The sequence below is a fragment of the Octodon degus genome, unplaced genomic scaffold, assembly GCF_000260255.1.
Source record: "Octodon degus isolate 3935 unplaced genomic scaffold, OctDeg1.0 scaffold00004, whole genome shotgun sequence".
Lineage (NCBI taxonomy): Eukaryota > Metazoa > Chordata > Mammalia > Rodentia > Octodontidae > Octodon > Octodon degus.
Genome location: NW_004524580.1, coordinates 35,001,837 through 35,016,606, shown reverse-complemented (window position 1 = coordinate 35,016,606; position 14,770 = coordinate 35,001,837). Strand labels below are relative to the sequence as shown.

The 14,770-nt window shown below is 57.2% G+C and overlaps 1 protein-coding gene across 1 annotated transcript in view; it reads left to right on the top strand.

Moving 5' to 3' along the window:
* The window catches only part of Syn3 (synapsin III), a 317,531-nt gene that overhangs the window by 77,742 nt on the left and 225,019 nt on the right, over positions 1-14,770 (top strand). Inside the window, exon 4 of the mRNA XM_004623869.3 lies at positions 7,840-7,931. Within this exon, the coding sequence (XP_004623926.1) occupies positions 7,840-7,931 (92 nt within the window). The remainder of the gene's footprint in view (positions 1-7,839; positions 7,932-14,770) is intronic.

Here is a 14,770-nt window from a genome sequence, read left to right as displayed (position 1 = left end):
GAGCGCCATCTTGGCACACTCGGTGGGAGGGGTAATCTAGCGCAGGCTTCAAGGGCTGCAGCAGGCCTCACCCAATGGTCCCTAGGAGTTTTGGTTCTGAAGCCGCGATTCGCGGCATGGGCTCTCTACAATGCTTCATTTGAAATTGCTGCTCACGCATCTGTTGTGGTGGGTCTCTCCTGGCTGCAAGAGCCCCAAGGAAGCAGGGAAGCTGAGCGCACGCGGAAGCTGGTGCTCCTGAGGGGAGTCCACAGCTCCGTCTGCAGCAGCCTCGTGGTCTGTGAGTGGTGAGGGCCGGGTCGAGATGGCTCCCTTGTGCCGGGCTCTTCCTCATCCCCTGTCCCCTTCCTGGTTCCTGAGTAGCTGCAGGCTGGAAGCTGGAAAGCAGCCGCCTTGGGCCTCTGCCCCCAGGCAGACCTCTAAGGGAGGCTCTTTGGAGTTGCAGCATGGTCCATAGCGAGGGCGTGCTCAGAACAGTGAAAGAAGTATGAACTTAAAAAGGGACCACGAGTAGCTGACCCAACTGATAGCTCTTTCATTTTAAAGATGAAGAGAATTAAAGAGGAGAAAGAGTGGGAGGGTTTCTAACACCACACACTAGGTCAGTATCAAATCCAAGATTTATCCTGCTACCCAGAATTTCAAGACCAGCCTTTTTCTACTATTTTTTAATTATTTTGTGTACATGTTTAATAAAATTTTTATGTAAACAGAAAATTTTAGTCCAGTATTTTTCAGTTATCATCTGAAACAGTGTTGGAAATCCTCCCCAACTGGTTTTCACCAGAGTAGAAAAATAGCAGGCTAGCTGGGCACATGCCTAAATTTAATCCCAGCACTGGGAAGCTGAGGTAGGAGGATCACTGCAAGCTCAAAGCCAACCTGGACTATATAGTGAGTTTCTGTCTCAAAAAAATGACAAATGGGCGATTTGTCATAGCTAAATCTTAGAACCAACCCAAATGCCTATCATTTGAGGAACGGATAAAAAAAAATGTGGTATTTGTATACAATGGAGCATTACTCAGCAATAAAAAAGATAAACTCAAGGCTTTTATAGGTAAGTAGATGCAACTAGAGACCAGAGTCATAAGTGAAATACATCAGATCTGTGTGAGTAAACACTGTATTGTCCCGCTAGTGTGAGAACTTGCAAGAGTAAATAAGAGCTGAAAGGTACAGCAGCCCTGTGACAGGGAAAGAATCTGTTCAAAAGGAAGGAAAACAGGAATGAGGGAAAGGACAGAAAAGAAGGAAAGAGTATCTTGGATAATTGTACTGCTAGTTTCTGCTGATTTATTAAAAGGAGCCATAAATGCTTAACTTTTTTCTCTTTAAGTTTTTAAAACTTTTTTGACCAATTTTGCATGCTTATATCTGGTCATCTGAAAAACTAATCTGAAGACAACTATATGCAGTAGAACAAGCATTGTTGGATTCCTATTATTTTGCTTAGGGAAATCCTGTTATTTCTAATGGGGTTTTCCACTATTTTTTATTCTCTTTAAAACAACAACAACAAAATAGGAAGAGCCGTTCTGCGCTGTGCATGGCCCGTCACATGGAGCTGGCCTCGGGTCATGGCCTATGAATATGAGACATTTTCTCTCCCCAGGCAGAATCTTGACAGTCTAAATTAAACACCAGTAATCTTTGCTTCCCAGAGCAGTACAGTGTGGGATTTTTTTTTCTGTTGAAAATAAAGGAATCAAGCTCTTACCTGCCCCTGATAGTAACAAACAGGCAAAAACAACGCAAGTGAGACAGCAGGCGCAAGGTGTCTGCACGGTGGAACAGTTAAGCTAACCTCGTGTAGGACTGGTCTGAGACTGGGCCTTGGGGCGCCCCCAGGCTTGGACACGGCACCTGACCCCACAGCTTACAGAGGGCGGGGTTCCGGGCGGCTCACAGTGCAGGGGACCAAGTCCGCGGTCAGCTGGTCCCAAGGCAAAACCCCTGTGGTCGCCAGCGCCCGGCGTGAAGCCGAGTGGAGGAGGAGCCACGGGAGGACGGCGCGCCCCCTCTCCCGGCTATCCCGAGCCCACCCATGCATGCCTGAGTCTTGGGGCAGCACGGCACCCGTGCGCCGTCCGCTCCTCACGGCGCCCCCCTCCGAGCACTCCCGGATCTGAGGCCTGAGCTCGAAGCTCATTTGCGTGGCGAGGAGCCTGGCCATGGCCGTGGCTGAGTGCCCTTCCTTAGGGCGGGGCCACCCGGCCCGTGCTGTGACACGAACAAGGATGGAAGAGCACACCGCGTGGTCAGCTGTGCCACAGGGTGGCATGTGTCCGGCCCCTTGGGACAGAGCCTGCGAGGGAGACTTTCAGGCTGACGCCGTGGTGAGGACAAGAGCGGGTGGTCCTCGTGGTCCTCTGCCAGCTGTCCAGGGCTGGTTTGGGTTTCTTCCCACTTGGAATGTGGCGCCGCCTCACGTCCAGGCTCTCGGCCCTGCTGGCCCCTGCGACGGCCTGACAGGCTCCGGAAGAGACAGCAGATGCGCAGAAAAGAGCAGAGTGTTTAGGGACAGAGGCCCGGGATGGAGCGCGGGGTGCGCGGCCGGGACAGCGGGGGTTCCGCGGGAGGGTTCAGCCTTTGCCCCGTCTCCCCTCGCATATTTAACAAGTTGATCCTGGTGGGTTCACAGACTTCATTGTGACCTGTAAACAGCAAGGCTTCGAGCAGGAAGCGCTGGAGAAGGCGCCATTGTGTAACAGGCAAAAGTGTCAGAAAAATACAGTAAAGACATTCCCCTGTAAGAACCTCTTAAACTGTAATCCCAGCACTTGGGAGGCTGAGGGAGGAGGATCACTGCAAATTGAAGGCCAACCGAAGCTATGTGATGAGTTTGAAGCCAACCGGAGCTACATAGTGAGAACCTGTTTCAAAAAAAGAATTAATTTAATTTACTTCATAGATATGTGTGTAGTCTTTAAAAATTGTGAAAGTAAAATCCACAGAATGGAAGCAGATATTTGCAACTAATATACTCAACAAGAAGTCTATTGATAACATATTTTTAATTCTCCTTACCAAGTAATAGAGAGGCACAAACAAAACCACAAGATGGATGTAAGAAAGGGACATTGTCGGAGGGTCGTTAGCCAGCGAAGAAAAGCAAGCCGAAGCAGCGGTGCACGAACCTGCAAGGGCAGCGAAGACTGACATCACGGGCAGCTCCGCGGGATGCGGGCGCTCCGGGCAGCGGAAGCTCTCCTGTTGCTCGTGGGCGTGTGAACTTGGAGAATTCTTCATTGCTGTTCTCTACGGGCAAGCAGCCGCCTGCCTGCAACCCTGCAGGGCTGCGCCAAGTTGTGTCCCCAGGAAGCAGCCGAGTCCCTCCACCACCAGAGGTGCGTGGCGGTGTACCTAGCAGCTCTGGTCTTAGGATCCGCTGCCTAAAAGATCCTGGTGTCCACCTCGAGCAGAAAGAATAAATACATTATTACTTACATCGCTATTGTTATATATGCAGGTAGCAAACACAGCAAGGAAATAAAAAGCGAGGACCGCTCTGCCCCACATCACGGATGCTTTCAGGGACAGAGAGGCGAGTGGAAGAAGGCGGGCACCAGAGGTGGCGCGGGAGGCTCTGTCCTCTTAGGCTGCAGGGACGGAGCTGCAGCGCTCTCCGTGACGAGGCTGCTGCGGCGGGGTTGGCAGCAACAGGCGAGGGTGAGGGCTCCCGGCTCTGGGCCAGTCCCTCTGGATCTGGGGACTGATTACGCGCAGGACAGTACCACAGAGCGTCACGCTGCAAGCATGCAGCCTGTGCCAGCCGCATGTGGATCTCGTCCCTCTCTACCTCTGCTTTTGAGGCACTGCTCTGGGGCCCGCAGCCTACTCATCTAACAGCGACAGCAGGGTTCAGCTAGGCTATCCCATGTCACATGCTGGGTGACATGCTCCCAGCCCCAACTTTGGGTCCCTGTGATGCAATTTTACTCTTCAAGTGCTATAAATTCCTAGCATACAGTGCTACATTTTTCATTAAACATCTAATTATCTTTTATGAAGGTTTTCGAACAAAATGATTTATATATACCCTCATGCTTGCCGTATCTAGTGATGTGTGTGTGCGTGCGTGCACGTGCGTGTCTGTGTGTGTTGGTAGAGGGGTCGCTGCCTACAGAACTTCTGGGATTTGCAATCAGGTCAAACGTTTGTTTGGAAACGTCTCTACTGTTGTTAGCAAAGAGCCTTTTGGGAACTCTTCCAGGCTGGCATGGTTTTATTTTTTCTTTTGGTATTGTAGACTTTGTTAGTGGTCCGTGCTCACGGAGGCTCTAGTATTGTTTCAGAGCTTCTGCCTCCTGCTTCGCTTTGGGTGTGCTTGTGCCTTGCCTCCGTGCACACCAGCACTTCCTTCTGCACTGCTGAGCTGGCTGCAGCCCTGCCAGGTGCTTCCTTTCCCAGACGTTGTTTTTGTGATGTCTGCAGGTTCGGTTTTCTACTTGAAACAATACTTTTCTCCTCTCGCCTCATCACACACTCACGTCCCCCTCATGCTCTAGAAAGCACGAAGGGTGTTTCTCGGAGTTGTTCAGCTTGCTGCCACCCCTCACTCCTGGGACTGCTCCTGTTGACAGGCTTCCGCTTGTTAGCACCGTCTTTTCCGGCCCCTCTCCTGCCCTCGCTATCTGTGACCAGTTTTCCTAACTTTTACATTGTGAGCGCTGTGCGCCAGGTCTTGCTGTGTTCCTGTGAAGTTATTTGGATAGGCTTGAGCCATTCACAGCTTGCTTTTAAGCCTCTTGGGACAGAGTTAGAGACAATAATCAGTCACAGTAGCTTGCCGGGGACCACAGAGATTCCCAGGACATGAGGCTTGCAGTTTAAAATGGGGCAAGGGGCTCCTGGGAATCAAAACCTTCAGATCTGGGCTGAGCAAGCCCGGGGCACAGTGGCGAGCTACTGGCCCTGCCCCTCCCCAGGCAGGGTTAGTGTGGCCTCATTACTGTTTTAAGTGCCCATTCATAGGAGAAGGCTTCACCCCCTGACCCCATGAAGGACTCCCCAGCCCCGGGGGGCCAGCGGATCGCAGAGCCGTGGTTTCCGGCTTCCTGCCAGGCCCAGAGGCACTTCCTTCCCTTCCTGCATAGATCAGTAACCAGCCAAGGGCCACGGAGCTTCCCCTGGGAGGGGTCTTTCTGTGCGGCTCTGTGCCCTGGACCCGAGCTCTGGGTCCTCGGCTCACAAGACCTCTGGGCCACGTTTCCCGCCCGGTCTTCTCCGCAGCAGTCACGGTCATTTTGCCTGCGTCCTCTTTGCAGCAGTTAGTGGCTGGGGCTGTTGCTGAGGGCTTTCCTGCTCACTAGCAACGGACAGACACGTACCGCCCTGGCCCTTGTCCACACCATCTTGATGCCTCAGTTTGCTCCCACGAGGACACCACAAGTGGTGGCACACACTTGTTCCTCAGCTTTGGACAGGTTGGGTCCCACCCAACCCCGTCGCACACGCAGCCGTGACCCGTGAGGCTCGAGTACTGCCCACACATTGTCTCTGACTTTAGCAGTGTGGACGCGGGACTCGGAGCAGCAGATTGAAGGGCAGCTCGCATTTGGGCGTGACCTCCGGAGGGCACGTCTTTCCACTCCCTGTGCCCGCCGTGTACCTCTGAGGAGGGTGCCACAGCCCACACAGTCGAAGCCCACAGGCCTGTGGTCAAAGGTGAGCTCGAGCGGGAGACCTCAGGGAGACTGATAATTCTGGTGCTGACCCAGGCCCCTCACCCCACAGCACGCATTCGCTGCTCTGGGACCCGACCTGCCCCTCCTGCTGGCCCGCAAACCATGGTCAGAGCGGCACGAGGTGAGCCTCTGGCCTGGTGTCTGGGCTGAGGGCGTCTTCTTCCAGGGAATTTCTCCTGTCCAGGCGGGGAGACAGCCCCTGGGTCTGCTGCTGAGGGGCTGCTCCTCGTGGCTGTGCTGGCCAGCCCTCCTGCTTGCAGCTCCTCTTGCTTCCTCTCCGGGCCACACACAAGAGCACCGCGGTCCTCTGCGGTCCTCTGTGGTCCTGCCGTCAGGGTTACGAACGTGATGGGCTGAACTGGGAGGCATCCGACACAGTCGCCGCTGGTTGTCACCAACACCATTTCTGACTCCGAGGACTCCTTAAGAGCAGCCTCTTCCACCCGCCAGCTGTAGTGCTGCAAGAGGGCTCGGGCCTTTGCTCGTGACTGCTGCTAGTGGCTCCAGGGGCGATGCCTGGGGGGTGTGAAAGGAAGTTCCCATCCTTGTAAACTCATTTTTCTCTTTAACCAGGTTATTTTTAAGTCCCTAAAACACCCAAGCTGAACTATGCGGCAGTGGGGTGCAAGGGCGAGGAGCCAGGCTCCAGGGTGGATCCCACTCCCGGGACCTGCAGCCCTGGTGCAGTGCTGCCCGGGTGGCTGGCTCCTGCCTGGAGTCCCTGTCTGGACACCTGAAGATTAAGGGCCCTCGCGGCACACAGTGCTTCATGCGTGCAGGAAGTCGTTTGTGTTACGACCCGGAAATGGCCTTGGCCCTGCTGTGCACAGGCTCCAGTGGGATCTGTGTCCTGCAGGTGACAGCAGTACAGGTCCTGTCACCTCCCCAAACTCCTGTGCTGCTCATGCGGCTCTCTGGATCCTCAGAAGGCGGCCTTGTTGGAGATGGCTGGTCAAAGAGGCAATCAGGTCTGAACAAGCTTGCCCATGTGCGTGTGCACCTGCAGGATGGTGTCCTAGCGGGGAGCACGGGGTGCAGGGCTGGCATGGAGGGTGGGGAGGAGATAGGGATACCCGGGAAGAGAAGAAACTAGTGCTACAGGGTGGGGGCCTCCAGCCTCCGACCGGGGCTGTGGACAGGTCTCGTCTTTCCTGGTGACCCCTCCCTCTCCCTCCCTCTCCCTCTCCCCCCTCTTTCTCTCCCTCCCTCTCCCTCCCTCTCCCTCCCTCTGCATCCCTCTGCATCCCTCTGCATCCCTCTGCATCCCTCTCCCCACTCCCTCTCCCTCCCTCTCCCTCCCTCTCCCTCTCCCCCCTCTTTCTCTCCCTCCCTCTCCCTCCCTCTCCCTCCCTCTCCCTCCCTCTGCCTCCCTCTGCATCCCTCTGCCTCCTTCTTCTCCCTCCCTCTCCCTCCCTCTCCCTCTCTCTCCTTTTTCTCTCTCTTTCTCTCCCTCCCTCTCCCTCCCTCTGCATCCCTCTGCATCCCTCTCCCCCCTCCCTCTCCCTCCCTCTCCCCTCCCCTTTCCCCTCTTCCCTCCCCTTGTTCTTTCCCTTTCTGCTTCGCAACCAACTAGCAGAAAATACAGCTCCACATACACATTAAAGTCACAGCCACCCTGAAAAGAACTGGCAGATTCCCGGAGACCCTTGGGAGGTGACTTCACTCCTGTACCTGGGTTGTATCCTGACTCTCTCAGGTGACTGGAAGGGCACAGACCAGCTTCTCCCGGACCCCCAGGCGGGGAGGGGGATACCAGACAGCCACCTGGAGGAGGTGCTGTGACCCTGAGCCTCGGAGCCACCACAGTGCCACGTGGCCCCAAGCAGCAGACTTCTGTCGTAAATGTGCCATGACGGGGTTTGGTATTGCACTTGTGGAGCTGGGTGGCTTCTTCCCCGCCCCCCGTCAGAAATGACAGGAGTGGGACACACAGTGAGGGGCCAGAGACCTGGGGGCTCAGTGCGATGTTGTCTTCCACCAGTCGTGTGACCTTGGACATGTTGCAGGCCCCTGTGCACCTCCACGTCCCTCTGACAGCCTGTGGAGGTGCCGTGAAGCCCCGCTGTGGGGAACGCACGGGCACCAGACACGTGGCCGTCGTCATGATCCCCAGTGTGACACACCCGCCTTCTGTGCGCTCTCTCTCCAGGCAGAGTTCTCCGAGTTGAACCTGGCCGCCTATGTCACTGGGGGTTGCGTGGTGGACGTGCAGGCAGTGAGGAATGGCAACAAGGTGGTGAGGTAAGTGGGACAGAGATGCAGGGCCCGCCCAGAGCTGTGGACCTGGCTCCTGCCCCGAGCTCAGGTGTCACCGTGACACACTCGGCCGGGCAGTGCCTGTGATGTCCGGACCGGGGCCAGGCCTGGAGTGAGGACCTGGGCTTCACACTGGCTGTGTGGCTTTGTCCCTTGCTGTCCCCTCGCAGTACTGTGACAGCAGTGTCTCTGTGGGAGCTGCAATGTTTGTGTCAGCCCCCCTGGGGGAGGCCAGGGTCACCCCAAAGGGGTGGTGAATTCTGGGCTTCAGGGGAGGCATTGAATCCTGCTTCCCACAGTACACTGAGCTGAGGCTCAGTCCCTCAACTACCAGACCTGAAAGTGCTGGGCTGGACAGATGAGAGGGGACTGTTTGCAGCCATAAATGACAGCACATGGGGCCTTGGGATGTCCAGCTATGTGTGCAGCCTCCAGGCGCCGCGGATTGATGACATTCACACTGGGCTTGATGAGGGTTGTCAGGGGCTAGAGGTGGACCCTGGATTCTGGAGGGCGGGAACGCACACCCATGGGCCTGCTGGACTGGGAGGAAGGACCACAGCATGCTAGGGCTGTGTCCCCCAGAGCCTCACGCAGTCACAGGGCAGCTTCTGGAGTCTGTGGCTGATTGCTGTGGGTGCAGTGCTGCACCCATCCTGGGTGGGGAATCTGCATTACAGTGTGAGTAGGGGTGAGAGGTGAGCTGGCAGCCGCAGCCGCCGCCCCTCCTTTTGCTCCTTGCTCTTCGCCACTGCCATGAACTGCGGCTCTGTGCCAGGTGCTGCTCTGCCCTGGAGCCAACTGGGTATGGACTGAAACCTCCGCTAACTGCGAGCTAAGTGAACCTTTCCTTCCTTAGTCTTGGGTGCTGGGTGTTTTGTCCCGGTAAGGAAAGAAGAGCAACTGAGACAGGCGTCCTGGGGCAGAGCTGAAAAGAAGCACGGTGAGGGCAGGAAGCGAAGGCCCCTTGCTCATGAGCATGGGCAGACCATGCGGACCAGGCCGACCAAGCCAACCATGCGGGCGCGCCACAAACAACCGTCCTTCGGTTAGTCCAGAAGTCACTTCCTGAGCATCTGCTCTGGGCCAACAAGACGTGGCCGGGCTTTCTGTGTCCAGTCACAGTGGCCAGATTCTTTGGCTCACTGTGCTCACCAGGGCCAGTTTAGCAGTAGACACCCATCTTTACAATATGTACACACAAGCAGAGTCGGCAGGACGGTAGGGGTTACTAGGAGGAGGGTGTCGGGACAGCGGAGCCCAGGCAGTCAATGAACATGAAGGCCACCGATGGGCACCCTGGGAACTTCGCTGAACCACACGCATCTGAAATGCACTGTAAAGCCCAGGGATGGCCGGGCTGCTCCGGGCACAGTGCTGCTTCAGGCCTGGAGGGCCGCAAGGGTCACCTCTTCAAGGTGCCATGAGTCAAACTCAGAGGAGGCCTCACAGAGCCGTGCCGGGAAGACCTCAGTCAGGGTCGTGGAGGCCTCTCAGAAGCCTGGAACCTGAAACCTGGCTGCCAGAGGCAAGAGCCAACGCCACAGAGAGAAGAGAACAGCCACCTGCTGCTTCAGAGTCACGTAGTCCTGCACATACAGCAGCATGTCGCCAAGGGTGGCAGACAGGCGCCTCGGGGCTGAAGGAATCAGGACTGCCAGGTCCAGATTATGAACGGGAAGTGTGTCAGGTTGGATAAAACCAAGCTTGAAAATACCTTTAGGTGTCAGGCACGGTGGTGCACGTCTGTAATCCCAGTACTCAGGAGGCTGAGGCAGGAGGGTTGATGAAAGTTGGAGACCAGCCTGGGCTGAAAGGTAAGTTCAAAGTCAGCTTGAAATGTGTAGAGAGACCCTGTCTCAAAAAGATAGCTAGATTAGATCGATCAATCGATCGATAGACAGACAGACAGACAGAGATATATTTCTTCAGGGAACTTGAAGCTGTCAAAAGTAACAACCGTGGAAAAACAAAACAAAAAAGTAGGCCTTGCAGTGCAAATCTGACCTGGCCACAAGAGCTGGGTGTGCCAGGTCTAGGAACACATCTGACTGCTGGAGAGGTGTCAGTGACAGGAGAGAACAGCTGAAGAAACGGCCCTGAGGGAGGGAAGCACGGAGGAAAGGAGACACGGACAGGGCGTCGCGACCAGCCGCGGCCGTGCGCAGGAACGGACGCTTGCAGAAGGGTCCCAGATCACCGGCCCAGAAGCCTGGGCGCTCCGGCCGGCCGCATACGCGAAGCGCTGGAGCCGGACGCCGTCCCGGAACCTCAGCGCGGGCGGGCGCGGGCGCAGGACTCCCGGAGCAGGACCGAGCAGGAGGCGGAGCCCGCTGCGGGGAGCCGCGGGGCGAGCGGGGAAGGGTGTCGGTGGGCCCCGGGAGCACCCGAGGACACGGCGTGGGCAAGGTGTCGTGGAGGAAGAAGGCAGACACCGGCCAGCAGCCGGCTCTGAGGAGTGGGGTGCAGGAGGGCCTTCTGGGGTGCCGACTGGAACCAACAGGAGGCAGCACCCGCCGCGGCAGGGCCAGGAAGGGGAACAGAGACCGCGAAAGAGGCCGCGAAGGAGAGGAGGCGCACGCAGCCCGGAGCCGAAGCGACGAGGAACACGGACGGCCGCGGCCAGCCCGAAGCCCGGCGTGCGAGCTCTCGTGCGGCCGCCCCGCGCCCCTCGGGAGACGGGGCTTGCAGCCAGCAGGCTGGCCAGGCAGCGGCTCCTGCGGCCGCGTCTGCCACCCCCGTTCGCAGCCTCCTCCTGCCCCAGCCCGGCGCTCAGCACCTGAGCAGAGCAGCCCTGACCTCCGGGCCGGGCAGCAACGGGACCCGGAAAATGCGCTCGCATTCCTGTCCCAGTGTCCTCCTGCGCTGTGGTCACAGCCAGTCCTGAGGTCGCCCCCTCGTGGCCATGGTGAGAACTGCAGCCACCCGCGCGCCCTGCTGGTGTCCCAGAAGGCTAGTGATCGCGTTCAACACAGGTAGGCAGACGCTCGGAGACAGCGCTGTCCCAGCGAATGTAAGAGATTCAACTGAGTCCCACTCAAGTTATATAAAACATAAGCACACACAAGGCTTAAAGTCGGGTTGGGTGTTCTATCACATTCCTGTGTAGCTCCGGGGAGGCTGAGGCAGGACCATCACAAGTTCGAGCCAGCCTGGGCTACGCCGTGAGTTCAAGGCCAGCCTGGGCTGCATAGTGAGACCTTGTTTCAGAAATAAAAACAAAAAGAGAAAAAAAAATCAAAGAGTGAGAGAATATGACACAAGATTTCTGAATAAAAGCAAGCTCCTGGGCTGGGGAAACAGCTCGACAGTCTAAGGGTCTGCCTGGAAAGTGCAAGGACCCGAGTTTGATCCCTGGTACTGCATGCCACACAGGCCCTGGAACCCCAGTTGCACCCTGCTGGCCACCAAAACTGGGCATGGGGGTGCATGCCTGTAATTCCAGTGCTGGGGAAACTGCAGAGTGAGAGCCTGCACCAAACGAATAAATAGAAGATTAAAAAAAAAAAAAAAAGCAAGCTCCTGCAGCTCTGTTAACATAAGGGGAAGAGACTGCCAGCTGACCTGTTACCAAAAGGCATGGTTTGTCATGATAGAGAATTCACTTACTAAAAATAAATATTTAAATAATATAGTAACAATACAAATCGATCATTGGTGTTGTATTATGTCCCGTCACCATTTGGAGAACAGATCCCATTGCCTTCCTTTGGAACATGAGGAAAGGACACCACCTGCCCCATTCATGTCCGAGTGGGCTGCAGTGGCCTGCAGTCTGTGTTCTGCACAGAGGCCGGGCCACGTGTCCTGTGGGGCCCGTGTTCCTGAAGCTCCCTGGTGAATGCGGCGAGGGTCAAGGTGGGCACACCAGCAGGGCTTTCCCATGAGGGCCAGCACTGGGTCAGGTGAGCTGGCCCCGAGCCCCTCTGCCCGCTGTGCTGCCTGGGCACAGGCATCGCCGCAGGGGGGCGTCATGATTGCTCTCCCAGCCTGGCCTCCTCCTGCATTTACACACATGCTCCAGCAGTGGCTCACCTGAGTGTGCAAATGTTCTGCTCTTGTGAAGCGTGGCTCCTGCTTAGCAGCGCTGCAGGCAGGCTGGGGCATCTGAATTTCCAGGACTCGCTGGGCCCAGCCTATGCATCCGGTGAGCAGCCTCAGCACAAGCAGCAAGGAGCTGGTTTGCTCCGGATGCGCAGCGCTGCTGTTGGGAGCCCACGCTGGGCACAGCTGGGCCAGGGGGACCTTGGCAGAGATCTCAGGCCCTGGCGTCAGGGCCAGGAGGGCCAGGAGGACGGTGCATCTGCAGCTAGGTGGCTCTGCTGTGCTCCCTCAGGGCTGCGCCTGGAGTGTGCCTGCCCAGCGGTGTTCGCCCAGGTGGGAGTGGGAAGCAGAGCCCTGGGCTCCTGGAATCTTTTCTGCAAGACGAGGAAATGCCAGAAGGGCCCAAGCAGCTCGAAGGGTGTACTCTCTGCCTGGGAAACCGGGAGACTGGGGCTGCACTTGCCAACTCACGTGGCTGAGGAGGAGCTGCTGAGGCACCACGAGAGCACTTTCGCGGTGGTGACATCTGGAGCAGCAGCCTCCTGAAGACCTCCTCCCACCAGTGTGGCCCAGTCGCTCGGGCAGCTGCCCAGAGGAGGCTGGCTGCTGCAGGCCACCTCTCCTGCTGGACGTGTGCGCCGGCCTTCGACAGAGGCCGCTCCGTTCGGGGGCCTTTGGCCTGGGAATCAGACTGCGAGCTTGCAAGCCTCAGGCCTTCTGGTCTGCGTGCATCACGCTGGCTCTGCGGACTCTCCAGCTGGGTGATGGTGGCAGAGCCGGGGCCTGTCCATCCCCACACCCGTGTCAGCACCACCACGTACCTTCTCTTACGTGGGGCCTTCAGGTCCTGTTTCTCTAGAGACCAGGCTGCAGGGAGAGTGGCCACCGCCAGTGTCCCCCCACCCATGCCTTCTGCTCGGAAGAAGAGCTTGGGTTTTCCATCCAGGAGAGCCCGTAACAGTGCCTCAGAAGACACCTGGGGCCCAACCGAACAGCTGGAACCAAAGTCCTCAGGAGACTTCGGCTGAGCTCTCGGGCAACAGGCAAGGCGCTCTTCCAGGCTGTGGAGCTGCCGCGGGGGGGGCCTGGAGACAGCGGAGCTGCTGGTGGCCCCTGTCTCCTCGGGAGGCCAAGAGGCTCAGGATGGCCCCAAGCAAAGAAAGCCAGAGAGAGTGGCGGCGACCTGACGTGGCTCCTCGCATCTGTGCATCCGCAGACATCCCCAAGTGCCCACCAAAAACCATCTTTTAGCGTAAGCCATCTTGAATCACACATTGAAAACTCAAGCGTTTTATTTATTTAACGAACATTGCTACAGCATCTCATTGCTTGTGAGAGGCCATTCCAAGCACCTAACAGCTGGCCATACAGCCAGGGGCGTGGTGGCACCGAGAGGCTGTGGAGGTGGCCAGGCGCCCAGCAGGTGAACTGGCACCCCGCGCTGGCACTGCTTGCAGCAGGGCGCAGCATCTGTCCGTGCAGGAGATATTGTCAGAGGGTGTGAGCTCCCCTTGAGGTGGCCCTGGGGACGAAACATCTGGGTCTCAGACAGGAAAAGGGCCAAGTTAACTCCACCTAGCAACAGCCCCTGTGCGCCCGGCTCCGTGCTGTTTTACGAACGCTGATCTCACAGCCACAAGGGAAATCTAAAATTAGTGAGGGACAAGGCCGCCCAGTGGTAAGCGCTAGGCTGCGGAGCCAACTTCCTGGGTGGCGTCCAGTGCAGTCGTGTGGTCTTGGGCAGCTCCTCTGGAAGACTGGCTGCCAGGGTCAGTGATCGAAATGCCACGCAGGGGTCAGCAAGGGTGTTGTGCGCAGAGTCCCTTACAGTGTTTGGGCCCCATTTTCCAGAGGGAGAAACAGCGAGAGCAAGCCAGTCCCATCTGAGGCCCTCCAGTTACCCAGCCAGGGCACGCTTAGAAAGCAGCACACTCAGCTGGACCCAGCTCTCCGAAGTGTTCTTGGTGTCTAGTTCCTTGTACCCCTGTGCCACCCAGTGTGTCCCCATGCCTGACCCACACTGACCCTGTGTCTCTACAGTGCACAAAGAAAGGGAGCTCTGGGTGGTCTGCACACGGCCTGGACTTACCTGGCCTGGAGGCAGTTAGCGCTGCTGCAGAGTGGGAGTGGAGGGCTGCCGCCTACAGCTGGAAGCACAAGCAAGGGAGGCGAGGCCCCAACTCCTCCCCAAGGGGTGGCCCCACCTTCTGGCTTCCTCCTGCTGCACTCGCTGACCAAGGGCTCCACCACCCCAGGGAGCCGGGGGGATTGGGTCCTCTGGGCACAAGGGGCAGCGCAGCTCTTGCTCCAACTTGTGGGTCAGGCCTGAGAGGCTGCCTCTGGACCGCAGAGAGAGCATGCCAATGTTTGCGAAGTCCTCGTGCAGTGTGCCATGTGGAGAGTTGTTCCTGAGCTCCACAGATGTTTTCTAAGGACTCGCTCTGCCTCGGGCACTCTTTCTGACACTGGGCATTGTATTTGCCGGGGCATCTGGAGGCAGAGTTCACCCCAAATGGTTTCAGTAGGCAAACTTCAAGGAAGCAGCCACCAGAGCGGTGTTGGCGACATGCGAACCCCAGGGCAGCAGGAAGCAGGTGGAGCCCAGGGGGCTGGAGAGAAGGAGAAGACTGCAGGAGGGCCTCCTAGGCAAAAATCCAAAATCTGGACAGAACAGGGGCCTTTCCTGCAGGGGCTGTTTAGCGACTTTTCCTGGCTTCCTCAAGGTGCTGGAGGCCTATTTAGAATATCAATCCTGGATGCTTACCTTTAGGGAGGCATGT